General features: G+C 44.4%; 1 protein-coding gene across 13 annotated transcripts in view; it reads left to right on the top strand.

Moving 5' to 3' along the window:
• Positions 1 to 23,976, top strand: part of LOC110978864 (brefeldin A-inhibited guanine nucleotide-exchange protein 3-like) — a 30,679-nt gene extending 6,703 nt beyond the window's left edge. Inside the window, exons 3-29 of one of the 13 annotated variants that reach the window (XM_087146633.1) lie at positions 21 to 154; positions 651 to 785; positions 1,360 to 1,428; positions 2,129 to 2,242; positions 5,022 to 5,159; positions 6,313 to 6,337; positions 8,080 to 8,143; positions 8,587 to 8,715; positions 8,907 to 9,261; positions 9,386 to 9,513; positions 9,793 to 9,971; positions 10,395 to 11,285; positions 11,717 to 11,895; positions 12,064 to 12,229; positions 13,103 to 13,219; positions 13,697 to 13,912; positions 14,647 to 14,962; positions 15,356 to 15,664; positions 16,126 to 16,243; positions 16,361 to 16,534; positions 16,891 to 17,070; positions 17,449 to 17,722; positions 18,149 to 18,631; positions 18,980 to 19,268; positions 19,606 to 19,834; positions 19,975 to 20,102; positions 20,298 to 23,976. In XM_087146633.1, coding sequence (XP_087002759.1) covers positions 21 to 154; positions 651 to 785; positions 1,360 to 1,428; positions 2,129 to 2,242; positions 5,022 to 5,159; positions 6,313 to 6,337; positions 8,080 to 8,143; positions 8,587 to 8,715; positions 8,907 to 9,261; positions 9,386 to 9,513; positions 9,793 to 9,971; positions 10,395 to 11,285; positions 11,717 to 11,895; positions 12,064 to 12,229; positions 13,103 to 13,219; positions 13,697 to 13,912; positions 14,647 to 14,962; positions 15,356 to 15,664; positions 16,126 to 16,243; positions 16,361 to 16,534; positions 16,891 to 17,070; positions 17,449 to 17,722; positions 18,149 to 18,631; positions 18,980 to 19,268; positions 19,606 to 19,834; positions 19,975 to 20,102; positions 20,298 to 21,816 — 7,058 coding nt within the window. In that variant the 3' untranslated portion in view covers positions 21,817 to 23,976. The other 12 variants (XM_087146632.1, XM_022234168.2, XM_022234169.2 and 9 more) reach the window with 12 other exon arrangements.
• Positions 23,977 to 24,886: the final 910 nt, after the last annotated feature.

Raw genomic sequence — 24,886 nt, 5'->3', positions numbered from 1 at the left:
TCATCTTTCCCTTCCCCAAGATGCCTTAGAGGCTGAGACATTGACCCCATCTTTGGCCCCCTGTGAGCTGCGAGAGACCTGCCTCCTTCCTCTCCGGCTAGCCCTGGAATCCAAGAGCAATAAGCTTGCTGCTCATGCTGTCACTGGCTTACAGGTACGTGGCGAGCTGATCAATATGCTAATGAGTATTGATTATTAATCAAACATGCATTTACCTTTCTTCTGTTGTATCGATTTGGAATATTTGAAACAGCCGAGAGTAGGATGTGTACATCCAGAGTAGAGTTTTCAACCTTTTCTTTTTCTGGATTACACGAACTTGTCAGGAATTACTGTGTCGCGCTGAGTGCTGTGTTGTACAGTTGAGTCCATCACGAGTCCCTGCAAGGCCATCACAAGTTGGCCAGTCTTCAGCCGAGTCACAAGCTATTCAAATGAATTCTGACGAGAGAATGCATTCACCCCGTTACTTACGACTGGTCTCGCAAACGGACTTGAGACTGGACTTGCGATGGATTAAACTACAGAACTGTGAACTTCCTTGTTACATCAGCTGTGTTACAGTGACATTGGCTGATTATCAACATATTGGTGAAGGCATTAGAGATTGATTGATTGATTAATTGTTTGCTTGATGGATGATGTCACAGAAGCTGATCTCGGATGCCCGCTTCCAGTCAGACCCTTCCAAGGATGACGAGGAGCACCGACTACCCCTACAAGTGCTGCAGACGGTGGCAGCATCCCCCCAGCTGAATGAAGAGATGCAAGTGGAGGTCATGAAGGTATGTGATAGCTTTAAGGAAAATCGTAGCCGAGAAAATCTTTTTCAATTTGTTAATTTTTTGAGATAACTCTGAGATGTGGCGTTCATCCGCCGTGAACAGAAGCACCCCCTCATCGATTGAAAAGGGGCTTATTGGTCGGGAGTGCTCAGTTTGTTGGTAGCGATGCAACCATAATGCGTGCATTTAATACATGTAGTTGTTTGAGAACCAGTGAAGTGCAGTTCCTACCAAAGGAGCCTGTGCTGCTTGGAGAATTGCGCCCTCTCTTGGTCCAGCTCGGGGCTCATTGTGTGTTGAACAGAATAGCATAGTTTGCTCAAATCATACATGCACATGTAGTTCAAGTGTCAGTTTATGACTGTAAAAGGAATGATCAGTCATTTTGCTATCCATTGGGTAACACATGCATAATTCATTAGTGAATATTAATGTTGCATCTTGTATCCAATAGATTCTTCAGACAGTGATTGCTCCGCCTCCTGCTCAGTCAATTCCTTGTCAGTCATTAAGGTGTAACTGTCATACTTGCATAATTAATTTGCATATTCAAGCTGTATGTTGTGTCCAATAGATTCTTTTGACAGTGACATGCTCCTCCTCCTGCTCAGTCAGTTCCCTGTCAATCATCAAGGTGTCAGAGGTCAGTTTAATTTTAGAAGATATTACTTTTGCAGTTGTTTTGTATGTAAAGAAAACCGCATGCAACCCAATCAATTGTCAAAATCTACCATCTAGTCCAAATATTTTAAATTTATTCTGCTTAATTTGTAAATTTCTTTGATGACATTTTCATGTCCATTGCACTTTATGATATTTTCTTCCACAGTGTTAAAATGTCAAGGCCTTTTCAGACAAGAAATTTTTCCCTGATTGCTAATTAGTTGAAATCCATTTCAACAGGTCATGGCTCTTTATATTAAAAAAGGCAATCACTATCTAGACAGCTCATTGGGTGCCAAACACATATTCTTGATTGTTCTATATCACGTCGTTAAGTTTCAGAAACCCTACAACTCCAAATATGTGGCTATTGAATTGGTGACTGGAGCATAAACATGGATTCAACATAATGGAGTTGTACCGTCTTGTAACCTAAATACCAAATATTCATGTTACATTACCATGTATACATTTTCTTGTTGCCTCATGTAACCGACTTAGAAACTTGAAATCAAAGAGTGCTATTACCATCCTCTTAAAAAACTTGGTTAAATTTTTCAAGGCACATATGATGAAAGTGAAATTCTTCAAACATTTTGTTTTTTAAAACATGTAGCCATGCAGTGGTTAATGAAATGTCATAAACCGGAAAAAAAAAAACGTGACTTCCCTCCCAACAGTTTTGCCTAACGTCGCATAACCTTGGTAAGCAAGACATTCTCAGGGCCTGCCAAATCACGCTTCTCCAGATAGTCAGTATCCTGGCCCAGAATGCAACGCTACAGTTGAAACAGGTAAACAGGTTACTGGTTGGTCGAAGGGGATCACCGGTTCACTGAAAGCTGGTAACCCTGTGGTTCGTGTCATGCATGGTTGCAATGGTGCTGCATAACATCAGCTTGCCGGTACTTGTTCATAACGTCACACTCATTTTAGTTTTTACTGACCTGAATGTGGAGATGTATAATTCTGTTAAATGGGACATCTTGCACTTGTGTCAACTGTTGTTTTGTTGTCAATTTGTGAACTTTTTCTTTGCTTATTTAACCATTCTGCATGATTTACGCAGACCGGCCCAAAACCTTTGCGACAGGTAACGCTCTCGTAAACCACATTTTGCACCTCCGAAAGGCATGTTGTGACGAATAATTTACACATGGCACTCAACTGTTTCTTATTTCACAGTGTAAACACTTTGACTGACTTCCAGACTCTCGCAAAATCTTTGAACATTCAAGGAAATTTTATCACTTAGAAATACCCAAATCTTGTTGACCCAGCCCTACTGACTGCGCACCGGCACTAACATGAGAATCTTTCTTTGCTGTGCTTTTGTGACTTTCATAAGCACGCCTTGCATTAGTTTTGCCTTTTGTGGTTTCCCCTTTTCTTTGATCAGTATACAAAGATGGATACAGTTATTAAACCTTTTCAGTACTTGACACACACTTGGGCTCCCTGTCTCAAGTTCTTTTATAACAAAAACAAAAAATGGAATCACGAAGGCCCTCTTTTTTTTTTCAATACCACAAAGATGTGTTTTTGCAACCCGGACATTGCTCCATGAAATAATCTTTGCAGATGGAACTTGCAGCTGTTCTTTGAGCTGCAGCCCCAAATGGTCACGCTACCCAAATATTGCCCTGCGAAAATAATCTTCAGGGCCAGAGTATGCAACTGTTGTCTAGCCGGGAAATTGTATTCGTTCTCAAAATCTGGACCCAGCGTGGAAACTGATGATGTTATGTGTGCACGGTGCAGAAAACCTCAGAACAAAATTTTCGTCAGAATGAGCACAACATTTCTCATCTCAAGACAGGGGTGTCTGAGCATGTGTTAGCATCTTTCACGTCTCTGTCACTCATTGTTGAGAGATACTTCTGCTCGTCACTATCCAGAGCCTTTTAAAATGTTGCTCAATTCTGAACACTTATACTGTTTTGACTGTGAAGCTTTCAAGGGCCCATTGGTAGACTAGGAGAAAATTGACTCGTAGCCACTCCTTAGAAAAACAGGTGTCGTGTTATCCTACTGCTTTTTCATGGAGTACATGTACTTCATACCGAGTGGAATAGTGACAATAACCATGAATGTTGATTTGATGCAGGCTTCTTTGTATTGGTTGGCTTAATATATTAAGCATTTGGTGGTGTTTCTCAAATATAATATGCTTTTACTTTATTTTGAGTGCTCTTTTAACACATTAAAAATAAGCGAATCTCATTATTGTTTCAAATTAAGTGGTTTTGCTCAGAAAATGTCAGATTTTCCTTTGAATCACTGACAGAAGTTTTCATGACATTCTCCGATCTGTAATAACTTACAGTACTTGCCACTCACATGTGATCAAATGTGGATGGACTATAACTGAATATCTATGCGTAAACTTTGGCACAAATATGTGAACAAAATTTTAGTATTAGTTACTTTTTATCTCCTTCACGCTGTTTTACGCAACGTAGCTCTAGCATGCACTCAAGTGGTCAACTGATGTACAAGCTTGCCTCGAGTAAACTAGGGCAGCCATTTTGGCTTAACTGTGCAATAGTCTGGTCAGGAAAACGGCTAGTGGAAAATCTTCATTTGATAGAACCTCGATTTGCACTTGCACTTAGTACCCAACTTATGTTCATTGTTCCATCGACACGTTAATTTGGGCAACTGTTGTGGAAGAAATGACTGTTTGTTTTTTACTGAAATCACTCATACATGTGCACAGTTGAAGGGCGCTTTTCTTGACATTTATACTTGGAATCGCTGTTGTGTGTTTTCTACAAAAGCTTTAGTCTCATACAGCAAGTTTGGAATTTTTGTTGTAAATTTCTGATCGTGAACTAGTTTGTTGTTGATTTCATTTGTGACTCATCCTGTTTGCCTCTTTGTAATTGACTGCTTTTTGGAAGAGCAGGGCACATTTCTGAATTGGCACAGTAAAGGCAAAATCACCCAAACTGTTCCTTCTGGTTTAAAATATTGTTTTGCAAAAGTTAATGTTTCCATTCACCTTATGCTTTTTATAACCAACCAGTACTCAAGCACTGGGTATACATTATCATGAATATGGGTAATTCCAGAAATTAGGGGTCCAAAAGTGTGACATTTTTGTGTCCCTGTTACATCTGACTTTTTGTTATTTGACATGGAAATATCACCGGAAAATGATTTCCAACTATAACTATTTGTTTGGCAGGTAATTTGCATTAAGTCATCACTCTTTGAAATTAGAAAATGTGTTCTGAACTTACAAAATCATGTGTCAGATGTGGCAGGGACACGAAAAAAAAGGACCCCAAATTTGTGGAATTACCCACATACATCAGTGTATTAAGAGCAAAACCTGTAATTCAAAAATTAATTTCTCCCCGGCGCAGAGTACATCGTGACATGCAACCAGCTTTTTGTATTACTTACTGGAATATGACCTGAAAAACAATTGAATCAATGAATAATGTGCATTTCTCCCGCCAGAAAATCCTTTTTTTTAGTTGACTGCTCTTTCATTGGCTTTGTTTTTAGTTTGTTTCTTGTCGCGTTTTGTTTTATTTCCTTCTGTTTTATGTTTGCATGTGGTAGCTATGCATGGAGTGTTTTCAGCACAGTCCGCATGCCGGGGTCCGCGCCATATCGACCCTCACCATGAAGCAGGCCCTAGGGTCATTCAGTCACACTCACTGGGACGTCGACCAATCAGAAAGCGAGCAAGAAACCACGGTAACAGTGTCACTTGCATGCCTTTGAAAGAATGCGGTGGCCCCCGTCAATGGTGGCACACATCGAGATAACTATTGCACAGAGCCACTGTTCTGTGACAGTCACTCCAAACACAAACCCAACTCAGTGATTGCCGCCATTGAAGGGGGCCACCTGGAATGTGCAGTGAAGCATCGCTGGATTTGTCTGTAGTTTAGTCCATTTTGAATTCTTGGCTACACCGAGTGTTGTTACGAATTCGTGTTTTTTAAACAAGGGTTCTCTCTGAGTTTATCATCCTAACAAGCTGGCAACAATATGTTATGACTTTGGCAACAATATGTTATGACTTTGGCAACAATATGTTATGACTTTAGCAACAATATGTTATGACTTTGCTTGAAAACAAGTTTGTAAATTTTGTGTTGTCACTATTTGTCAATAATTAAAAAAAAGAAGAAGGAAGCGAATCACATTATTAGTAGGTTTTTCTACTGGACTCAAAATGGTTATTTGTTGAATATTTTGCGATGGATTTGATTGAGACCCTCATTGAAGAATTCATTTCAAAAATTTGACCACCATTAGAACTACTTTCCATGTAGTTGAACTGTAAACATTGTAGCATTTTTGTTTTATTAGTATTTTTTAGGAGAATAGCAGTAAGCCTTTTGTGAGTTAAATTTGAATAAAATCTGGTACACCGAGTTCTTGAAATTCACATGAACATAATTTGAATTCTCCACGCTAAAGACACTGTTGCTCTACCTCGTGAATCAGGGAGTGCTCTTACTTAGTTACAGAAACGCCTTGTACCAGTACACTGTTTTCAATGGATAAGAAGGGCACAAGGGAACCAGTCCATTCCAGAGATGGTGGTTGCTATGCGAAAGCTTGCCCCAAATCATGAGGTACTGTATAGCAACAGTCTCTTTCCTCTGAGGAATTCAAATAGTTCTGTTCAAGTGCAATCATTAACTCAGTGTACCAGATTCTATTCAAATAAACTCGCAAGAGGATTATTGAAGGTAACATATCGGGATATTTTTCACGACGTATTAGACGTTCTACTAACTATTGCATGTGTCCTAAAATGCTGTGTAGCCTTGCTGCTTATTAACTCTCTGTCCTCTTTTGTTTTGATTTGTTTATGCTAACGTTCATGAAACAGCAGCAGGATACAAGAACAGAAACTGCAGGTTTGTACTGTGTTTTGTTCTGCGTCTGTTTCATGTGTGCACTAACTTTTGTTTTATGTTGGGTTGTTTGCTAATAGAATCCTATTTGTTTGGTTACTTCAAGAACTCGTAAGTGACAGATCTTGTTGCTGTTATTGTTTATACATTAAAAAATAAAGTTCAAATGTTAAAAAGATGTCACTTTGAGAAATGTTGGGTCATTTGGTTTTCTATATTTTCTCCCGGTAGCTTTGGTCCACTGTTCTCTCGCATATGAAATTCCATGTGGCAAATTTTATGTCTTATGGAAGTTGTATAAAAAAATCACCAGACAAACCGGTAGTTCAGGTAATCAATCAGTCAGTATTACTCCTGGAACTACTCAGTTCGTGTTGGGTCTCCAAACAGCACAGATGTCATTTTGTAACTAGAAGTGGACAAACAAACCCATTTTGCCATCAGCATTGATTGTGAATAATTTCAGGCAAAGACTGTGAACACGGATGATGTTAATTTGTAACCAATAATTGTTTATCTTGGTTGAAAATTTAGTTTATAGCAAATTTCCTAAAATTGTTTTGCAAACTTTGTGGTGTTTTTTTCTTCGTTATAAAAGGAGTAACAAATCATATGTACCTTGTGAACTGTTTGCACATTCCTAGAAGCAGTTTCTCACTTTAACACATTGTGTTTTATTGTTTAGTAAATACACGTGTATTTTGTTTCTGTAACAGCAAAACTCAACTTTGGTTTCAGGTTTCAGGCACATCTATAAATAATATCAACAATTCAACTTGATTTACTTATTAACTTCTGTCATCAGCTGTTGAGATTTCAAGCATCGTTTATTTTGTGCATACTAAACATCAATTAATCTTGCAACTTTGTTTTTTGTTACTGCATGGCGCTTCACTGGAATTGTTTCAGTAAGTTGCATTTGTTGCTTCATTCACACTGCTTGTTCGCCTGCACATAAAAAAAAAATGGATCGTTTGTAGTAGACAGGTCTCACGACTGTTCACTTCCCCGGAGGGGTTTTAAGCTCTTCATCATTTCTCCCGAACCAGTTTTGTATATTTGAGTTTCTTTTCTAAAGCTGAAATTTAAGGACAAGTTCAAGCGATGCTTTTTTTATACTTAACTACAGTTCCACCAACACTGCCCGAAACGATGGATGGTTTGGACTATTTAGACGATTTTTGGTACCAGGCCCCAGGGGTATGGTCGCACTGCTGGTTATCAATAACAGATTTCTTTTATCATCATGGAGGGAACCATTCACATGAAAATAATTGTACGAGATTTCAAAAACCATGTACGCTACAAGATTTGCAGCCAATGATGCAGTGTGACTAACAGTGAGATTTTTTAAAAAGGCCAACTAGGGTCGTTCGAGTGTAAAAGAATTGCGCGTGCGCATTGTTAAAAAGTATCTGACTACTGGTCAAACGATAGTTTGCGCCTGAACTTTTCTGCCCTACATAGTCATATAATTACGCATGTGTTTCCAAGTGTGTTTTTTCAACTTTGTGTCCAATTTCATGTGTTGTACATTCTGCCTGTAGAGGGTTTAAAACGCGTCTTCAACGGGGAATTATGCTTTAGGGGAGGAAGACAGTGATTCTTCCCCCCGTTCCATAGAAATCGCTTTAAACATGAGAGCAGGGCTCATTCTGCACAGCTGCAGTCAAAATTTGTTTTTCACTGTAATGTTTATTTTGCTTTGAAAACAGACAACAACATCATCCCCGGCTCAACGTTAGACCCCCACGAAGCCTTTGTCCAAGTGCTTCAGTATTTCTGCTCGAAGCTCAACGAATCCCAGAGGTAACAGAAGGACACTCTTTGAGATGCTGCAGAATCCTCCACTGTGCTGGAAACCAGTGGCACAAGGGGGGTCATGCCCCATGTAAAACAACAGCGGCTTAGGTCTATCCTTCCACAATCTTACAAAAGTCTAAAAAAATAGTGCCTTTGGAAGAATCCTGGTCAAGTAGATGCGTATATTTTGAAAATAATGCTGCAGATTTAATAAGAATCCACGGCTTTGTATGTTTAGAGATTTTCTTATGTTGCACAGGCCCAGAGTGACTTATATGTGACCTTGTCCTTGCAGATAAAAGAGAACTATTAGGCAAGAAATGTTGGGTCCCTTTTAAGATTTTAGATAAGAGTTGAATGCTTTTCATCTCTATGTTTAGGCTCAGAAAGACATTGTAAAATGATTTTTCTTCAATTCCAATATGTTAAGAAATGTGTCTGTCCCACAGAGCATCACAAGGTCACCATGGCAACCAGAATCAGCCCCTCCTGACTCTTCAACTAGAGGCCGTTTTAGCGATGCTGAGTAATGCCGGGCCTGAACTCAGGCAGAGCGATATCCTGGTCAGAGCAATCTGGTGAGCGAGTTGTAACATCCCTGCTTTATGATCAGGTCAAGGTCTTGTGGCAAAGAAATTCCTTTGCTGGGAAGAATGTTTGAATAACAAGGACCAGCCGTCACTCCTAAAATGGCACAGTGGAAGGAATTGTACCAGTTTTGTAAAGTTTGGTTGTGAAAGGCATGATTGTTTTTTCTTTCGTTTACCAGGCAACAGCTTTGCCCCTGCCTCATCGCCATCCTGGGCATCCCGCGGGACGAGAAGTCCATCGTCTCCTCTCATCACCCCACCCCTTCTGCTCCTTCATCCTCCTCCCAACATCCCGAGAGCGGCCACACCCCTCACGCGGGCCTCCAGGATCAAGGGCGTGGCTCAGGCGGGTCGGCCACCGGTCCCGCCACAGGGAACTCATCAGCCAGAATTGTCTACAGTATCGCCACGGAGCTGGTGCGGCTAGTTGGGAGCCTGGAGTCCATGCGGCCGGTACTCGGCTCGCTGTTTCACAGGATGCTGCTGTATCCTCCCCCGGTGCACCGCAATGAAGCCTTAAAAGTTTTGAAGGAGGTATAAAAATGTTCGTTAAAGTAAACAGATTGACATCTGGATGAAATTGTATTAACATGCTGTTAACAATTAAACCAAAATGATTAATTGGGCTTAAAGGTTTTTCGCAAACAATTTTATGCAGATGTTGGCCACACCTGAGCGTATAGTGGACTTGGCTGGTCCTGCCACCATTGACCGAGAATCTGAGAAAAGTACCATTGGGAAGGCAGGGAACAAGACCAGGAGCACTGACATGGACCTGCTCAAACTGTAAGAATCGTAACGATTCTAACGTTTATGATATTGTGGAAAACTTGTCAGAAATAAATTGAATGCAATAGTGTCCTTGCTTATACATTGTTTGCAATGGACATGTGTTTGTGGTACTGCAAAGTCTTCCAAGTGAGATTTTATGATCTTGTTTCCCTGAGCAAGATGCTTTACCACAATTACTTATCACTGCAATCACTGACCATTACGGCAGTCATTGTAACTCTAAAAATCTAACAATTTAGAATGCATTGTTGTGGTTTTTTTTCACATGCAAAGGTTAATGGATGGCATATCGGGCGCAACCCAGTCTCGCGACAGTGCGGTTTGCCTGTCCAGTGTGGCCTGTGTGGGGGCGCTGTTGTCCTCGTTGGACGAGATCAGCAAGGGGAAAGGCCTGAGCGAGCAGCAGGTCGAGCTGATCTTGAGGAGAGCCAAGGAGGAACAGGGGCAAAATGGTGAGTGTAGGAATCACTGTCAGTCAGAACGTGGTGGCTTTGGCTATTCAGAATTGGCATACTACTGTAGTAAGCCTTAGCCGCAGTCAGAAATGAAAACTTCTGTTGCGCCTATGTGTAACATGCCTTTTTTGTGTTTTTTTTGGAGATCCAGCATTAGATACTAAGTTGTTACTTTGATCAGATTTTTGAGACGCTGAAGTAGTCTGTTTTGTTTTTAATTTTTGGAAGAACCTCCAGAATGTATACACCATAAACATACCCTTGGTAGTTTAGAGTTAACTGGAACTAGAAGAAAAAAAATGACTGAAATAGTTTTTACAAGTCAGAAAATTGAGCATTCGGTGAACAGAAACCCTCAGCTAGTAATTATTACAAATACGCTTCTTTTATCTCAAGTTTCTTTTTTTATTCTATCACCAGGCAACATAGAGACAAAAGATCCCTTTGTGTTACAGGCGCAAAAATTGGAAAGCAAAGAGGATTTACCAAAACCTGAACTGATTATTTTAGGCAGGAAAGAGAAATCGAAATCAGGGGACGGAGAAGTAGGAAGCATGGAGGATGAAGAAAGAGATACTGACATTCAGGATTTTAGGGGAGACGACAGTGAGACAGGAGAGGAGGCAAGGCCTGAGGAGGGCAAGGCAGCAACAGAAGGAGAAGAGGAGGTGGGGATTTCTGTCTCCGAAGAACCGATCGAGGAGGAGGTGCATATTGCCGATTTGGGTTACCATACCAACTTGGACAGGATCAATGCCAAGGACGATTCACAGGCAGCAGTCGAGGAGAGAGGGTTGGACACAGACAAAGTTGGAAGTAATGACGTTGATGGAAGAGCAATGGAGGAAGGCATCTCGGGAGACAGGAGCCAAGACATAAAGGATGCAGCCACAGTGGAGGAAAGTGCCAAACAAACAAACTGGAAGCCTAACAGGGATGCGGATGGAGATTTGGTATCCAAGATGGCCACCGCAGCAGCGAACGAGAGCCACGTGCTGACTTACTCCCAGGACCAGACAGGGAGCGAGGACGCAGAAGACCAGTCCTCGGCCTCCCCACCCTCCTCCAGCTCCTCCTCCTCCCCGCTGCTGTTGCCAGAGAGGATTCTGGCCGAGCGCCTCCTGGCAGAGCGGCAGGAACAGAAGCGGGCAGAGCTGGAGCGCCACGCACAGCAAAACCTGGAGCGGGAGAGACAAGGGGCGCGTGACTTCGCCAAGGCCTTGGTGGCACTGTTGCCCTCTGTCATACCGATGATTGACGAGGTGGAAGTCGATGTGGAGCTGCAGAAATTCGCATCCACATTCGTTGCAGGTGTGAAGAATTCCGGTCCATTAATTGCAACCCAATTCTTTTCGAGTCATTACCGTCCAAGCTTTCAAGTTTCTGAAACCTTTAATACCGCATAAAGTAATTATCCCTTGAATAAGCTTCTTAGTTTAAAATCCGATATTGCTTGCACAGGATCCCAGAATCGAGACAAAGTCTCGCCTTCACAATGGCCATCATCTTGACTTTTGCTGCTGCAGGAATTGGAAAGTTTCATTTTCTTTTGTAGCCGTCGTATTTAATCAAAATAAATTAGTTTGGATCTCACAGCAACTATCTGCTATGCTAATACAACTCCAGAGTTTGTACTTACCAAGCCTTCCTTAAAAGGTTCAGTGCATTAAAACCCCTTTTGTGGTTAGAACTACTGGTTTGTACAGTGTGCCACTTTGATCAGGTTTCGTTGTATCATTCAGGGCATTCTTTTCGCAAGCACAACCCAGACAAAAGCTCGGAAGACGGCATGACGCTAGACATGACCCCGGTCATCAACGCTGACGGCATCTATGTGGCCACGTACTTAGGCCTTCTGCTTAACCTGAAGCTGATACGGTGCGGCCACTACCAGAACCCCGGCCAACTACCCCAGACCAAAGTAAGCCACAACAAATTTCTCACCCAGCATTCAGCGAATTTTCCCAAATAACCAAGTAAACCTTGCCCTTTTTTTGGGCCCGAAAAATGTTTGAGTTGACGGACTCGGAATGACGCATAAATCAAAACGTGCTAGTTATTCAGCCTCAATTGTCATTTTCCTGAGCAGAATCAGTTCATCGAGAGCATCCTGGACTGCGGCGTGCTGGTCTACCTGTCGTCCGCCTGGCTAGGGGAGCTGTACCAGACACTCATCGCCAGGGACCTGTTGGGGGAGGCAGGGTACAAGGCCCAGTCCTTCCACTGCAACAAGGCACTCATCTCAATGCTCACTGGTCAGTGCTCCTACCCCCCCTTCTCCCTGCATCCCGTAACCTTCCTCTCCCTTCTCGCTATACATTCCTTTTTTTTTTTTTTCACAGTAATCTTAAGCGTTCCACATGCTATTGCTTTTGCTCAATTGGAGACGGAACTCATAGTTGTCGTCATGCTTCCATTATTAGCGATAAAGGTCTTCCGGTTGGCTAAGTCCACTTCACAGTAGATCTGGTGAGGTCCCATTAAGACCAAGGAGACCTATGATGAGATAGATCATAACCGTGTAATTTGAAGGTTGGCCTTTGCATTAAACTTCTCCGGAACTACCAGATATTTTGATCAGTTTTAACTCACTCCCTCTGCTCTTAAATGGACTTTAGACCACCTAAGCCATGTATGTATGTGTGTCTTGAATTTGAAACGAGCAGGGCCTAATTTCTACTTACCGTAGAATTCCACGCTTACGATCTTCATTCTGCGCTAACCTTGCAAGCAGAAAAACTCTGCGCTAACCCTTTCAGCACAGAATCCTTAGTTACGGGATGTATGCATGTACACAAGCCAAAATTCCTCGCTAACCCGTGAAATACGTTCGCCATAAGCACAGAATTTTCTGCCTCAGTAAGCGGATTTTTCACTTGCGGTAAGAGCACCTTGAAATTGGGCCCAGAACCATGAAATATCCAAAAATTAATCGAGCCAGAAAAGGTCAATTTTTTTTATCGCGCATCATCGTGCCCCCTAACGTAGGAGAGCCTCAAGCTGCAAGCTTCGTACTTGCCTGAGAGGCAACAGCTCTCCTCTTTATCCACCTGTTAAACCAGCTCATTAGACTGTAGACTTTTCAGGCCGTACTCTCTAGCCAAATCATGCTGGATGTGCCGTTACAGATATTGATGGTCTGGGCAGCCAGGATTTAGGAGGTCACATGCTGCATGACGCGCCTTCCCACAACCAGAAGCTACTTTCCCTCATCACCAAGAGCACAACGCAAGCCAGCGAAGCAGGTACACACTTCAGGAAGGTCTTCTTGACCGACAAACAGCTTTGTTTATCAAAAATGTATTAGAAGTGAAGTACTTCTCTTCAGTTTGACATTGTTACAGTTTATGTGGTTCAAAATGAGTTCTGTTGGGCTTTCCATGGTACAGGAGAAATTTTATGGTAGGGGAATTTGCTGTCCCTGCAAAATTTAAGGCCCTGGCCTTAACTATGCTTTGCTCGGACCTGGAAACAAAAGAGAATCACCCCATTGCAAGTGGTGCAGACTTTGAGTGGATGAAGCCGGGCCCATGCAAAGTTTGCCTGGTCTAAAAATTGTCGAGGTCAGTGTTACCTAACGTTGAAATGAAAAGAAAGAGTCAAGGAAGTCACCTCCAAAAATTTGTTTTGAAAGAGTGTTCGTAATGCAAGCAAAATCAGATTCTGAAAGAAAACAAAATATCCGAAATAGTTGACTGGAACTATTTTCCGTCTGTTTGCAGGCATGGCATTCACCCAGGACATTCTCTTGACGCTCTGGCAACAGCTTTTGTCGGTCCTGGCCGTGCCCCTGACCATGCGCAGTGTGTCAGGTGTCGGCAGCATCGCGCTCATGCTGGGCACCGAGGGGGCCAAGGAGCAGAACATCCGGGACCGCGACGCCATCTGCCTCAGCCTGGAGGCCCTGCGCCGGGCGGCTGCCCTCAGCTGCACGCTCGGTGGGTACCAACTCATCAGAAGCTGTTTGTAGAATAGAAAGTTGCGACATGAGTGTCTCAATTGTTGGACCCAAAATGGTGGTTTACGCTTCAGCACACTGCACATGGACAGTTAGCATAGAATATCTGCATGCTTAATTGTACACATAATTGAGAGCCATTTTGGTTCCAAAGTCTGAAGTTGGTGCTACTCACTCTATATACAGCTGTGCTTCATGCTTAGACCAGTTTTATGAGTCTCTCGTTAATATGTCAATCCTTCCTGGTACGAAACTCGATGTTCCATTAAAAGTGCATGGGCACTGTTGGCTGAAGACCGGAGGAAACCTTAGAGAAGATGAGGAAGAACTTTCCAGTTTGGGGGGTGGGAGGAAAGCCTCACACAGCTATTCAAGGAAAAGTTTCAAGAATCAGGTTGGGACTGGAAACCCCTATCCACATGTCGGCCTAAAGTGGGATTCGAACCTGGGCCACAGAGGTGGAAAGCAATGGAAGCACCAGCATGCCGACCAGACTCACCAGACTTTCTTAACCTCCTGTGCTAAATTTTCATGGGTGAAATGTTAAGGCCCGTTTGTCAATGCTAGGGCTTAAAGTTCATCAAGAAATTCCTCGCAAAATCTCCTTGTTGAACTTTTGCAAGTTCTCGGCACAAATGCTCGTTTCTATGAACCAATGCCAAGTATGAACTTGTCTTTGGAGTCAATTTTGTTTCCTCAACTTTTTTTGTGCAGGATTGCCAGCTCGCTGCGCCCACCTCTTCTCCCAGATTGCCAACACCTCCTGCATGAGCGACGACCCCTCCCTCCGCGCCCAGCAACAGCAGCAGCAGCAGCAGCCACAGCAGCCCGGGGGAGGCGGGGCAGGCGATGCAACCTCCTCCTCTTCTTCTTCCTCCATTGTTGGTGGGAAGATGTCCCTTCGAGGGTGGTCATCCAAGGGGCAGGGCATCCGGCTTCACGCCGCCCATGTACTGAGCCTTGACGCCATACTGTCCATGGGGCTGGAGATGGGCAGCCACGCCGGCGAGTGCTGGAAGCACATTTTCAGGTAAGCGAGACATCAGAATTTTGAGTTGACTCTCCAGTTTGCAATTTGTTGAGTTGGCATTCAGTTGGGGAGGAACTGTGCTATCAGCTGTGTGGCCAAACTATAGAGGGTGCTCACCACTTAGACTCAAGAGCTTAGTTGGCTTTTGCAAATCTTGTTTTGAATATCTTGGCTTTGCTTGAAATCTGAATTACTCGGCAGATCTACCCTGGATCAGAGTTTCCAAGTCACTCCAAAAATGCCCCACGTTTGTTCGATATGTGCCACAATATAACACGTGGGAGATACCATATTCCAACAAATACCAAGATAATATTTATACGTTCGTTCTAATAACCAACTGAGTGCTGTCTTCTGATGAGTGTTGATAGCTGTCATTTTGGGGGGCCACAGGTGTTGTGCTTATGTGTCCCAGCTGGAACACTGTCACTTCAGCAGCAGCAACCAGCCCACCATCGCCCTCCCCAAAGTCACTGATTCCCCCCAGACCCTCCCAGGCTCCGCCCCCGACAACCTGGACCTCTCCCTGCCGTCCTACGTACCAGTCCAGTCCGCGGCCGCCCCGACCTTTGATGTGTCAGAGGTCATCGGCAAGGAGATGGCCAAGGATGTAGGCTTTGAGGTCGGGTCGGCGCGGGGCGGGATGCTGAGCGCGACGACTGCAGCGAAGGTGGTGTGCGGGCTGTCATCGGAAGTGGACAGGTGAGTCGTCAATTTTTAGTGTTAAGCTACATTGGTCGGCAGTGGTCAGTAGTGTAGTTGAGTCTATCAGAAGTCCTTTCATGAAACCATTCCCAAGTTGTATAGAGAATGATTACATAGGAATGCTTTCGTCGGAATTCATTTGAATAGCCTATGATTCGACTCCCAACTTGATGCTTGTTACAGACTTGCAGGCAGCATTACATTTTCTCTCTACTTGACTTTTCCTTTTGATGCAAAGATTTGTATCAATGATTGGGCTGTTTGTTAATTGTTATCTCTACCAATGATCATCCCCCCCAAGAAATTATTTCATCAAGTAGCCCCTCCTCTTTCTGGTCACCTTTTTGACGATCTTATTCTAGTCTTTTTCTGTGAAGATTCATTTCAAGAGAACAAAGCCTTTGCTATCACTCAACTTTAGAAATATTAATTGACACTTATACATTCTCTTCCTACAGGTTCTTCGATGAGGCGGCCAATAACTTAAATCTTGGTGCCTTGCTGGCTTTCCTGCGGGAACTACGAACCTCGTCTCGACACCAGCTCTACCAGAGCACTCCTCAGCAGACAGAAAAGGTAACTAATGCCTCAAATTCTGCATCTTGGTTCATTTTGACAAGCCCAAGTACAGCCTTGGTCACATTTGAAGTGCTTTTAAACGATTTCCTCCCCTGTTTGGCACTGTCTTTACAGAGACTCATTGCGCCGACGTCGCCGAGCAAATCCCTCAACATCTCAGGCCAGGCCAGCACCTCGCTCCTCCTCTTCCGAATGTGCGACGTCATCTTGAGGTGCACCCGTCACCGTACCAGGCCCCTTCTGCACCTGATGCAGGCCTGGAGCGTGGTGGCACCTCACCTAGTCGAGGTAGTTAAGAGAGGAATGCAAACTTAAACAAGGGGGTTACTCTGAACTGAAATCCATCATTGCACGCAAGCTTTGAGTCATTAATGGTGCACATATAAACTGACAATGAAACTTACATTTTGTCACTAAGGCATCTGACTAACAGGGCTGAAAGCAATGGACATATGACTTTTGCATGATGGAATTTCATTATTGTCCAAACTTTATCCACATGATTTGCAGTGAGCAGAACTTGCCATGGTTTGATAAAATGTTACTTTTAGTTTGTGGTGTGTTTTATTGCAACAAATAGCGGCCAAAATGTTCACAGACTGGTACCGCCGTTTTGTAATCTCTCTTCTGTTTTGGCACCTCAGGCTGCCTGCCACCGGGACCGTCACGTCTCCAAGCAGGCCATCACAGCCATCCATGATGTCTTGACAGAGCTCCTCTATGCCAAGACAGAACACCCGCACTTCAACTTCCATGAGGCACTCCTGAAGCCCTTCGAGAGTCTCCTATGCCTGGAGCTGTGCGACGAAGATGTTCAGGATCAGGTACAGGCAAAGTTTGGAGAGATTCAGAGAGAGATTTGGAATAGGAAAGTGAGAACGTTTCGTGAGGAAGACAAAATGTCCTGGGCTGTCGACATGATTTACTGTCAACCATGTGATTTTTCAGTGTTTTCATCAGTCACACTTAACTGTTGATTCAAGCTTGAGGGAATCTTACGCATTTGGCCAATTTAGATATTCCAGGAACGGTTCTTTTGTACCAAGAGAATAAAAGTTTTATATTGAAGTGATTTAAAATACAGAAATGGATAAAAACATAGCAAATAAATGAAGAAGTCAAAGTGAACATTCAAGTTAAGTAGAGTTTTGTAGACATTACAAACATGTTTGACTAGTAAGTACTAACACATATCAATACAGGTCGTGACTTCTATTTGTGAGGTCGTGGAAGCATCCTTTGCCAACATCAAGTCTGGCTGGCGACCATTGTTCGGCGCCCTACGGGCTGTCCGCATTACCCTCAAGCAGCCCCCACCAGCCAGCCCGGAAGAGGAGATGGCCGACCGGACGGAGCATCCCCTGGCGCCACTCTTCAATGTCTTTGAGGCCTTCCTGAACACGGACAATGTGACCGTGTTCGCCAATGCCGCCGTGGACTGCATACTGTGCCTGCTCAAATTCCTCAGGGGCTCTGGTTAGTTTTCCTCGCTGGACTTTTACTTTGCTCTGTGGAGGGTCAAGATACGCTTACCGCCTCTTGATGAGCTGACACCCCTAACCTCACTTCTCTCAAAAACCTGAAAGAAAACTGATATGACTATTTCAAGACACGAAGTAGTCTGTGAAGTTGCTCCCCGTCACGATGCTACCCTATTCCTTCCATATACTTTAAAAACAAACAGGAGGGTTGGAAGTTTCTGCAGGATGGATTAATTTCCCCCGAAAACCTTTTTACTTTCACCTTGGCCTTTTTGTCCCTCTAAAGTTAGAGTAAAAGACTGTACCAATTGGTTATGTGATTGTTTGATTCCTGATTTGGTCACATTTCTCTCTGGAACTCAAAAGCTAGCCCTCCTTACGGTTTATTCAGCAATTTGACTAATAATTTTTATTATTGCAGGTTATTCCAGCTCTTCACAGACCTCGACCCCAAGCTCCTCCCTGGCTGCTTCTCCAGAGCGGCAGCCTAAGACGCTAGACCTGTGCTTCCCAGCTCTCAACTATCTCCATCGCTGCCACAAGATCCTGGCCTCCATCTATACCATGCCGGCTTGCCCGATCTTCCGCGGGGCCCAGTCCATCAAATTGGGATCCCCCGAGGGGCCTCCCGATAACCCCGCGACCCCGACCTTGCCTGGAGTGGGTGGAGCTGGGGGTGGATCCGGCCAGCAACGCTTTCGGTGGGCCAGCGGCAGCAAGGAGGACGAATACCTGTTTGAGCCGGTCACGGCCGAGCAGGTGGATGATGCGACAGGTCTGGGCCGGGTCTGGTACCTGCTGCTGGAAGGGCTGACAGGCGCAGTGTCCACGTGCCCTAGAGGGTACCAGCCTCAGACTCTGGAGCTATTGTTTGAACTGCTGCGATCTGTACTCTCAGTCCCAGGTAAGGCAGGAAATTTTGAAAATCTTATATGATATGAAGCATTAAATCTCTTGTGTGAAAGTGTTTGAAAGTCAGATTTTGTGTATAGTAGCTGTGACTTGTTAACATTTCATTTTGACACCGTAGGTCCCCAGTTTGCTGTTTAATTGACTTACTGTGAGTCGGTGTTTTTTGTAGTGCCTGTAACTTGTATGTCTGTCATTTTGACACTGAAGGTCCTCAGTTTGCTATGTTTATTTTGTGAAGTTGCCTCTGAGTCCATTTTCTGTCCATTGCTGTAACCTGAATATTGGTCATTTTGACACTGAAGGTCCTCCGTTTGCATATTTTGTCATTTTGACACTGAAGGTCCTCAGTTTGCCCTGTTTGCCGTGTCTGAGCTCCTCCTCCCCATGCTGCACTCCTGGGTCCATCGCAGCCGTCAGTTTGCCTTCCTGTGGGAGGCCACCGTGGCCAACTTCAAGCACGCCTGCGGCCTGTCCACGGACTTGGTGGTAGAATACGTGGTGCACTTCGTCCGGACGGGCATGCCTTTGACGGGGCTGTACCTGACGTTGAGGCAGATGCTAGACGTGCTGATTGAGTGCATTGGGCAACCCAACGAGTCCGTCTCCAGACTAGGCTGCTCTTGCATCCGGTAAGTACACCTATTCAAAGACAATGTAATTGTTCTTTATCCATTTTTGTGTCATATTTTGCAGTCTTTAGAGCAAAATTTTCAGTATGCTCACATATTTATGGGCTCAGTTCAACAAGAATGTTTAAACGGTTTATCTTTAATAAGTCTAGCTTTCAACTGCGACAGAGTACTTCTTGTCAATGTCTTGCTTATGGATGCAAGCAGTACCCACAATCAGTTGGATCCTAACCCAAGTTTTGCTTTTTGAGAAATCATTGATTTCATGACTGGAAAAAGATAGAAGTGCAAAGATACAAGGAAAAGCACCATTGCTGAGTATTTTTTTTTTTCATAGGCATCTCTTGCTGAGCGCCGGCCCCTCCTTCACCCACGACATGTGGACCGTGGCCTGCCTGGCCATGCAGCGGGCCATCGCCATGAGCCTGCGCAACCTCAAGCTCCTGATGTCCTGTTTCCATCCGGGCTCAGACGACTTCATGGGCGACGTCTGCCAGGTCAAGGTGGCCGCCCGGAAGGACGTCAGTGAGCTGGAGTACCTCAGACTGCAGCAGCTGGCACAGCAGGTTAGTACCCCAGCCTCTAGTACTTTACTTTAGGACCTGATATTCCTGGTTTGTATCAATGAGGTTCCTATACTGAATAGTGTCAGGTGCATTGGACGTTCACATGATTTAGATTTAGTCAGTGTTTTTGCTGTGCATAGGTATTCCTTTTGGAGTCGCAACGAACTGGAATGGTTGATGTGGACAGCGACTCCAATCGCTCCTTCATTTTCATCATCTACCCGCCTGAGATGGACCTGAACACAAGCATAGACCAAATTAGGAGCAGGTACACCACTCATACAGATAGTAGGGCAAACTTGGAAACCTACTGTCCTTGATGGATAATTTAGACCTTATGTTAGTCCCAAGATTTAGTACACAGATACTTCAGATTCTATATGTATCTATGCTGTGTCAAAGCATTCAACGCTGTTTGTTATTGTGAATCACTTTCTGATACTTTATTGTGCTTTTTGTCCAGGGTATCATTCAGGGGTCTTGTCCTGGGTCTGCTCGCCCATCAACTACTAATCCAGACCCTGGGGACCATCTTCCTGTATGGAGTTGAGAACCAGACTACAAAGGAACAGAACATGATTGCCGTGCCGAGCAGTGTCCCACCCCAGCGGCTGAGCCAAGGGGGTCGCGATCAGGATTCTGAGTTGACTGACACCTCTCTGCCTGGACTTCTGGCCTATCTCTCTCCGAAGAACCTGGGGCTTCTGCTGGAGTGCTTTGTCCAGTCCTACCAGATGGCCTGCGACTTCAACACCCGGCCGGGCCTGAAGTTCCTCCTTCAGAAGGTGGCCAAGTTTGAGGTGGCCGTCAACCTGTACTGGCAGGCTGGGGTCAGCTTCACATTCTATCTGCACACTTTGCTGGAACTTTGCCACCACGCCAGCGGGGAGAGACTGACCCAGGACCGTGTCAAGGATCTGGTGAGGCAGCACGTCACCGCAGACGGCAGGCCGCTCTCGCCGAACCTCAGCTCTCCCAAGCCTGCGGTCAAGAGGGTCAACTTTGAGTGCTCCGCGGAGAACAGCCAGGTCGGCCAGGGCCTGAACAGGGAGCGATCCGACACCGAGAACAGCCATGGCAGCAACGCCAGCAAGGACAGCAGCATCCAGCTGCAGTGCGACCTGACATTCTACCCGACTAGCAATGCCTCTAATCCTGACTGGATTGTCAGACGCCTCCACGGCATCTGCAATGACGTCTGCGCCTCGTACATCCAGATGTATCTGGATCTCAACGGGGGCAAGATGGACGCCAGCCGCATCAATGACCAACCGCTGTTCTTCCTCGTAGCCCCAAAATCGCCCGAGGTGGCCTCCAAACCCAGCGAGTTCTTTGGCTTCGACGAAGGCGAAAACTGCCTCAATGAAGATGAAAACGACGACAGGGAGATGGAAAACTCTGTGAGCCCGAAAGAAAAGAGTCCCAAGTTTGCCGCCCACTGGACCCCAAAGATTAAGGGTCTCGACCCTGAGGAGGAGAGTGTGGTGGACGTGATGGAGGAATATCCGAAGAAACCGGCCACCTCCAAGAAGAAGGCGGAGAGCGTCTACACGGTGGCCTCTCGCAAGACCATCAAGAGCCTGATGCAGGAGTACAAGAAGCGGAAGACGCAGCACTCTCGCTCTGTCTTTGTCAAGAAGCCCACCTACAAGGAGCTGAAATACACCCGCATGCTGGAGCAGCGGCAAGGGGTCGGGACTGCCCCAGCCACACCAGAGGAGCGGGTGCGGCAGCAGCAGATCAAGGATGAGCAGAAGACGTCCATCGTGCGGGACGGCGAGGCAGAGATTAGCACCTGGAGCGACATGGTGCACACCATGCTCCAGCTCCTGCAGCTCCTGTCCGACTCCCACTTCCAGGCCCTCCTGCCAGCCGTCTTCCCTGGCATCAATCAGCTGGTCAGGCACGTCGCGGATGACAGGGTTCGCCAAGCGGTTATGGAATTTATGGACAGGGTAGCTCACCTGTATCAGATCCTCTGAAATGGACATTGCCACTTAAAGATTTTCCCCTGACATCACTGTCCAGTAATCATGGAATCACATCAAATCATGTTCAACATGGTCTGGATTTTTAAAGGGCTTGCACATCTAGAAATTCTGAATGATTTAGTGAGCTTAGGTTTGTAGTGATTATATTTGCCAAATTTCATGAGCACTTAACACTTGATTTTAGCAGATACATTACATGCATGCATATTTCTTGGACACATTTTTATTTTGCTCCTAAGAAAAAGACAAAGTAATTTTAGTTCTAGCACACAATTACTACAAATATGAGATTGATGCATGTTCTTTTTCCCTAATGTACAATATTAACTACATAGATCATTGCATTGTAAGTCGGCAATAGCCACCTGGCAGAGTCACCTGACAACCAACAACCTATCATATGCTTAGAAACATCTTATTTCATCAATGCTGTAGTAATAATCGAAATGGGCGTGTTTAAGGGTCGTAATTTCAGGACTCCCTCCTTTACAATCAAGAGATTCATTTTGCATTGCTAATTCACTGCTCCTCGCTATTTCCAGGGTTTGTGTAAAGTGTATTTCTTCACATAAAGGTAGGAAGAATTATCATTTTTGTCTACTATGTTCAGGTTTTGTTTTTTGTTTAGATGAGATCAACAGAGTCTTTATAATTTGTTCAGTTTTATTTTGCAAAAGGTATCGCTTACTCTAGATGAGTGGTCTCTACTTTTCGTCATTTTTATAGGAATCTTGTTTTTTGTAATTAATTGAGGGTTAGATGCTTCAGAAATCACTTTGAGTTTCCCTCGTTACTGTGGCAATCTTGAACCTTGTTTTTTTTTCGCTTAACATTGTTGTAACTGTTCCTTGCTGTTCAATCACCTGGCCAGTTTGGTTACCGTGATAATCCTAGCCATTGGATCACTGAACCATTTGGCTACCTGACTGTTTTAGCAAACTTGACAATTTGATTACATAGCCATTGTCACTCCCTCATCACTTGTTTACCAAACTATTTTGGCTACCTACATGTAGGCACTGAAATCTAGTAAAAGCATCATCGAGCCACTGTGGCTATCTAGCCATTTGATTACCAAGCCATTTTGGCTTCTCAGCCTCCATGGTTACCAAGCCATAAGATCAGTTAGCCATTGTCACTCCTTAGCCACAGGGTTACCAAGCCAATGTATTTTTTCACCTAGCCATCCAGGGTACCTAGTTATTGCTTCACCTAGCCATTCGGGCTACCAAGCTATTGGTTCACCCAGCCTTTCAGGCTACCCAGCCATTACCTTACCTAGCCATTTGGGCTTCCTAGCCATTCAGTTGGTTTACCTAGCCATCCAGGCTACCTAGTTGTTGTCTCACCTAGCCATTTGGCCTACCAAGCCATTGCTTCACATAGCCACCCGGGCTATCAAGCTATCACTTCACCTAGCCATTGGGGCTACCAAGCCGTTCAGTTGGTTCACCTAACCATCCAGGCTACCTAGTTGTTGCCTCACCTAGCCGTTGGGGCTACCAAGCCATTGGTTCGCCCAACCATTCAGGCTACTTAGCCATTGCCTCACCTACCCATTGGGCTTCCAAGCCATTAGTTCACCTAGCCATCTGGGCTACCTAGCCATTCACTGGAACATGCAGCCCTAGTGGCTACCCCGTCACCTCCAACCTGTAAATAGTTGTCACTGAAATTTGAACCATAGCCAAATCAATATAAGGTCGTACGTGTATTTAATTTTCTGCATTATAAGAAAAAGTTTCCTTTTTGCCATTGAATATTGGCAATGATATAAGTGTTATATCACGGGACTCAAATGCATGAATATATAAACATTCCTGTGCAATTTAAATAAAAGAAAATCGATAAGTTATAACACAAAAATTGTATAACTTATTTCATAATTTTGAGTCCACGTCCTCTGTTGGTTTTGGAAATATTTATTGAACAAAAGCAGAGGATGTCGTTTGTGATTTTATTTAATGGTTATTGTATGTACTTTGTGCACGATTTGATCATTTGGTGACAAATATAGAATCATGATTTGAGGTTGGCACAATTCGAAATAGGTATATATTGTTAGCTTGGAACCTCAAAATTGGCCCATATTTATCCGAAGGCACGCTGATTTTGAAAAAAAGTCCGAATAAAACATAACATCCAGATGAAGTTTGTATCGCGGTTTTTCCAAATCATGAAGTATCTTTGCTTCCTACGATTACAACTGTGATTCGACAGAGACCGCCAGGCAAGAAAAGCTGGACACTAGATATTCTCGACCACAAGACGCTAGCGCCCTATGACTGATCCTGCATGGTGCGGGCTAACGACGTAGTTTGAGGCCACTGCAGCTGGCCTGGCGTACGTACGTACGTACGTGTGGGGAATCGTGTTGGGGAGGGAGAATGGCTCTTCATGCCTCATGGAAGCTTCCCCGTTGATTTGTCAAATTAAGCTACTTGAAAAAAATCGTCTAGAGAAACGACTGTAGCCTTTATTTAAGTCAAGATAAAATCAGAGAAACGTGTTTTCTTTAGAGGTGCTCCTTAAAATTGATGGCACTTCAGTTTAAACCACGCCCACTGGACATAAAGAGTTACATGGGACCGTGGAGCCGAGAGTTGGGCGGAACTTCAGCGTTCAGCCAATGGGAGTTTGTAATCAGTGGTGCGTGCGCATGTATAACAAAGTCACTGACAACCTGATTACCTCCTACATGCTAAGCGGTTTGGAAGTTTTTAACTAATTATTGCTTCCACACGGTGCTTAAATGGGAGTAACTATAGAATACAAGGCCAACCCCTACAATCACTGGGTACGGTGTCGCATTGGATGGGAGTGACTCGTCCGGGAACAAGTCCAAATCGAGTACCCAGTTGGTACACGGTTACGTGGCTATGATGTCGAAAGAGTTCTTTTTGAGAACGAAGTAACACAAAATGAATGGAGCTGGTCGAAAAAAAATCCGAGTCCAAGCCGAGTGGCCCTGTATTCTATAGTTGTACTGCAGAGCGTATGGAGGAAAAACTTCGATTGTGATCAAAGGCAGATACAACCTTGCTGAACTAAACCATACAAT

Source organism: Acanthaster planci, linkage group LG15 (assembly GCF_054643075.1).
Source record: "Acanthaster planci isolate LZ-2023a linkage group LG15, COTS_SCS, whole genome shotgun sequence".
Classification (NCBI taxonomy): domain Eukaryota; kingdom Metazoa; phylum Echinodermata; class Asteroidea; order Valvatida; family Acanthasteridae; genus Acanthaster; species Acanthaster planci.
The sequence above is the reverse complement of the archived record's forward strand: the minus strand, read 5'-3'. Positions and strand labels throughout refer to the sequence as shown.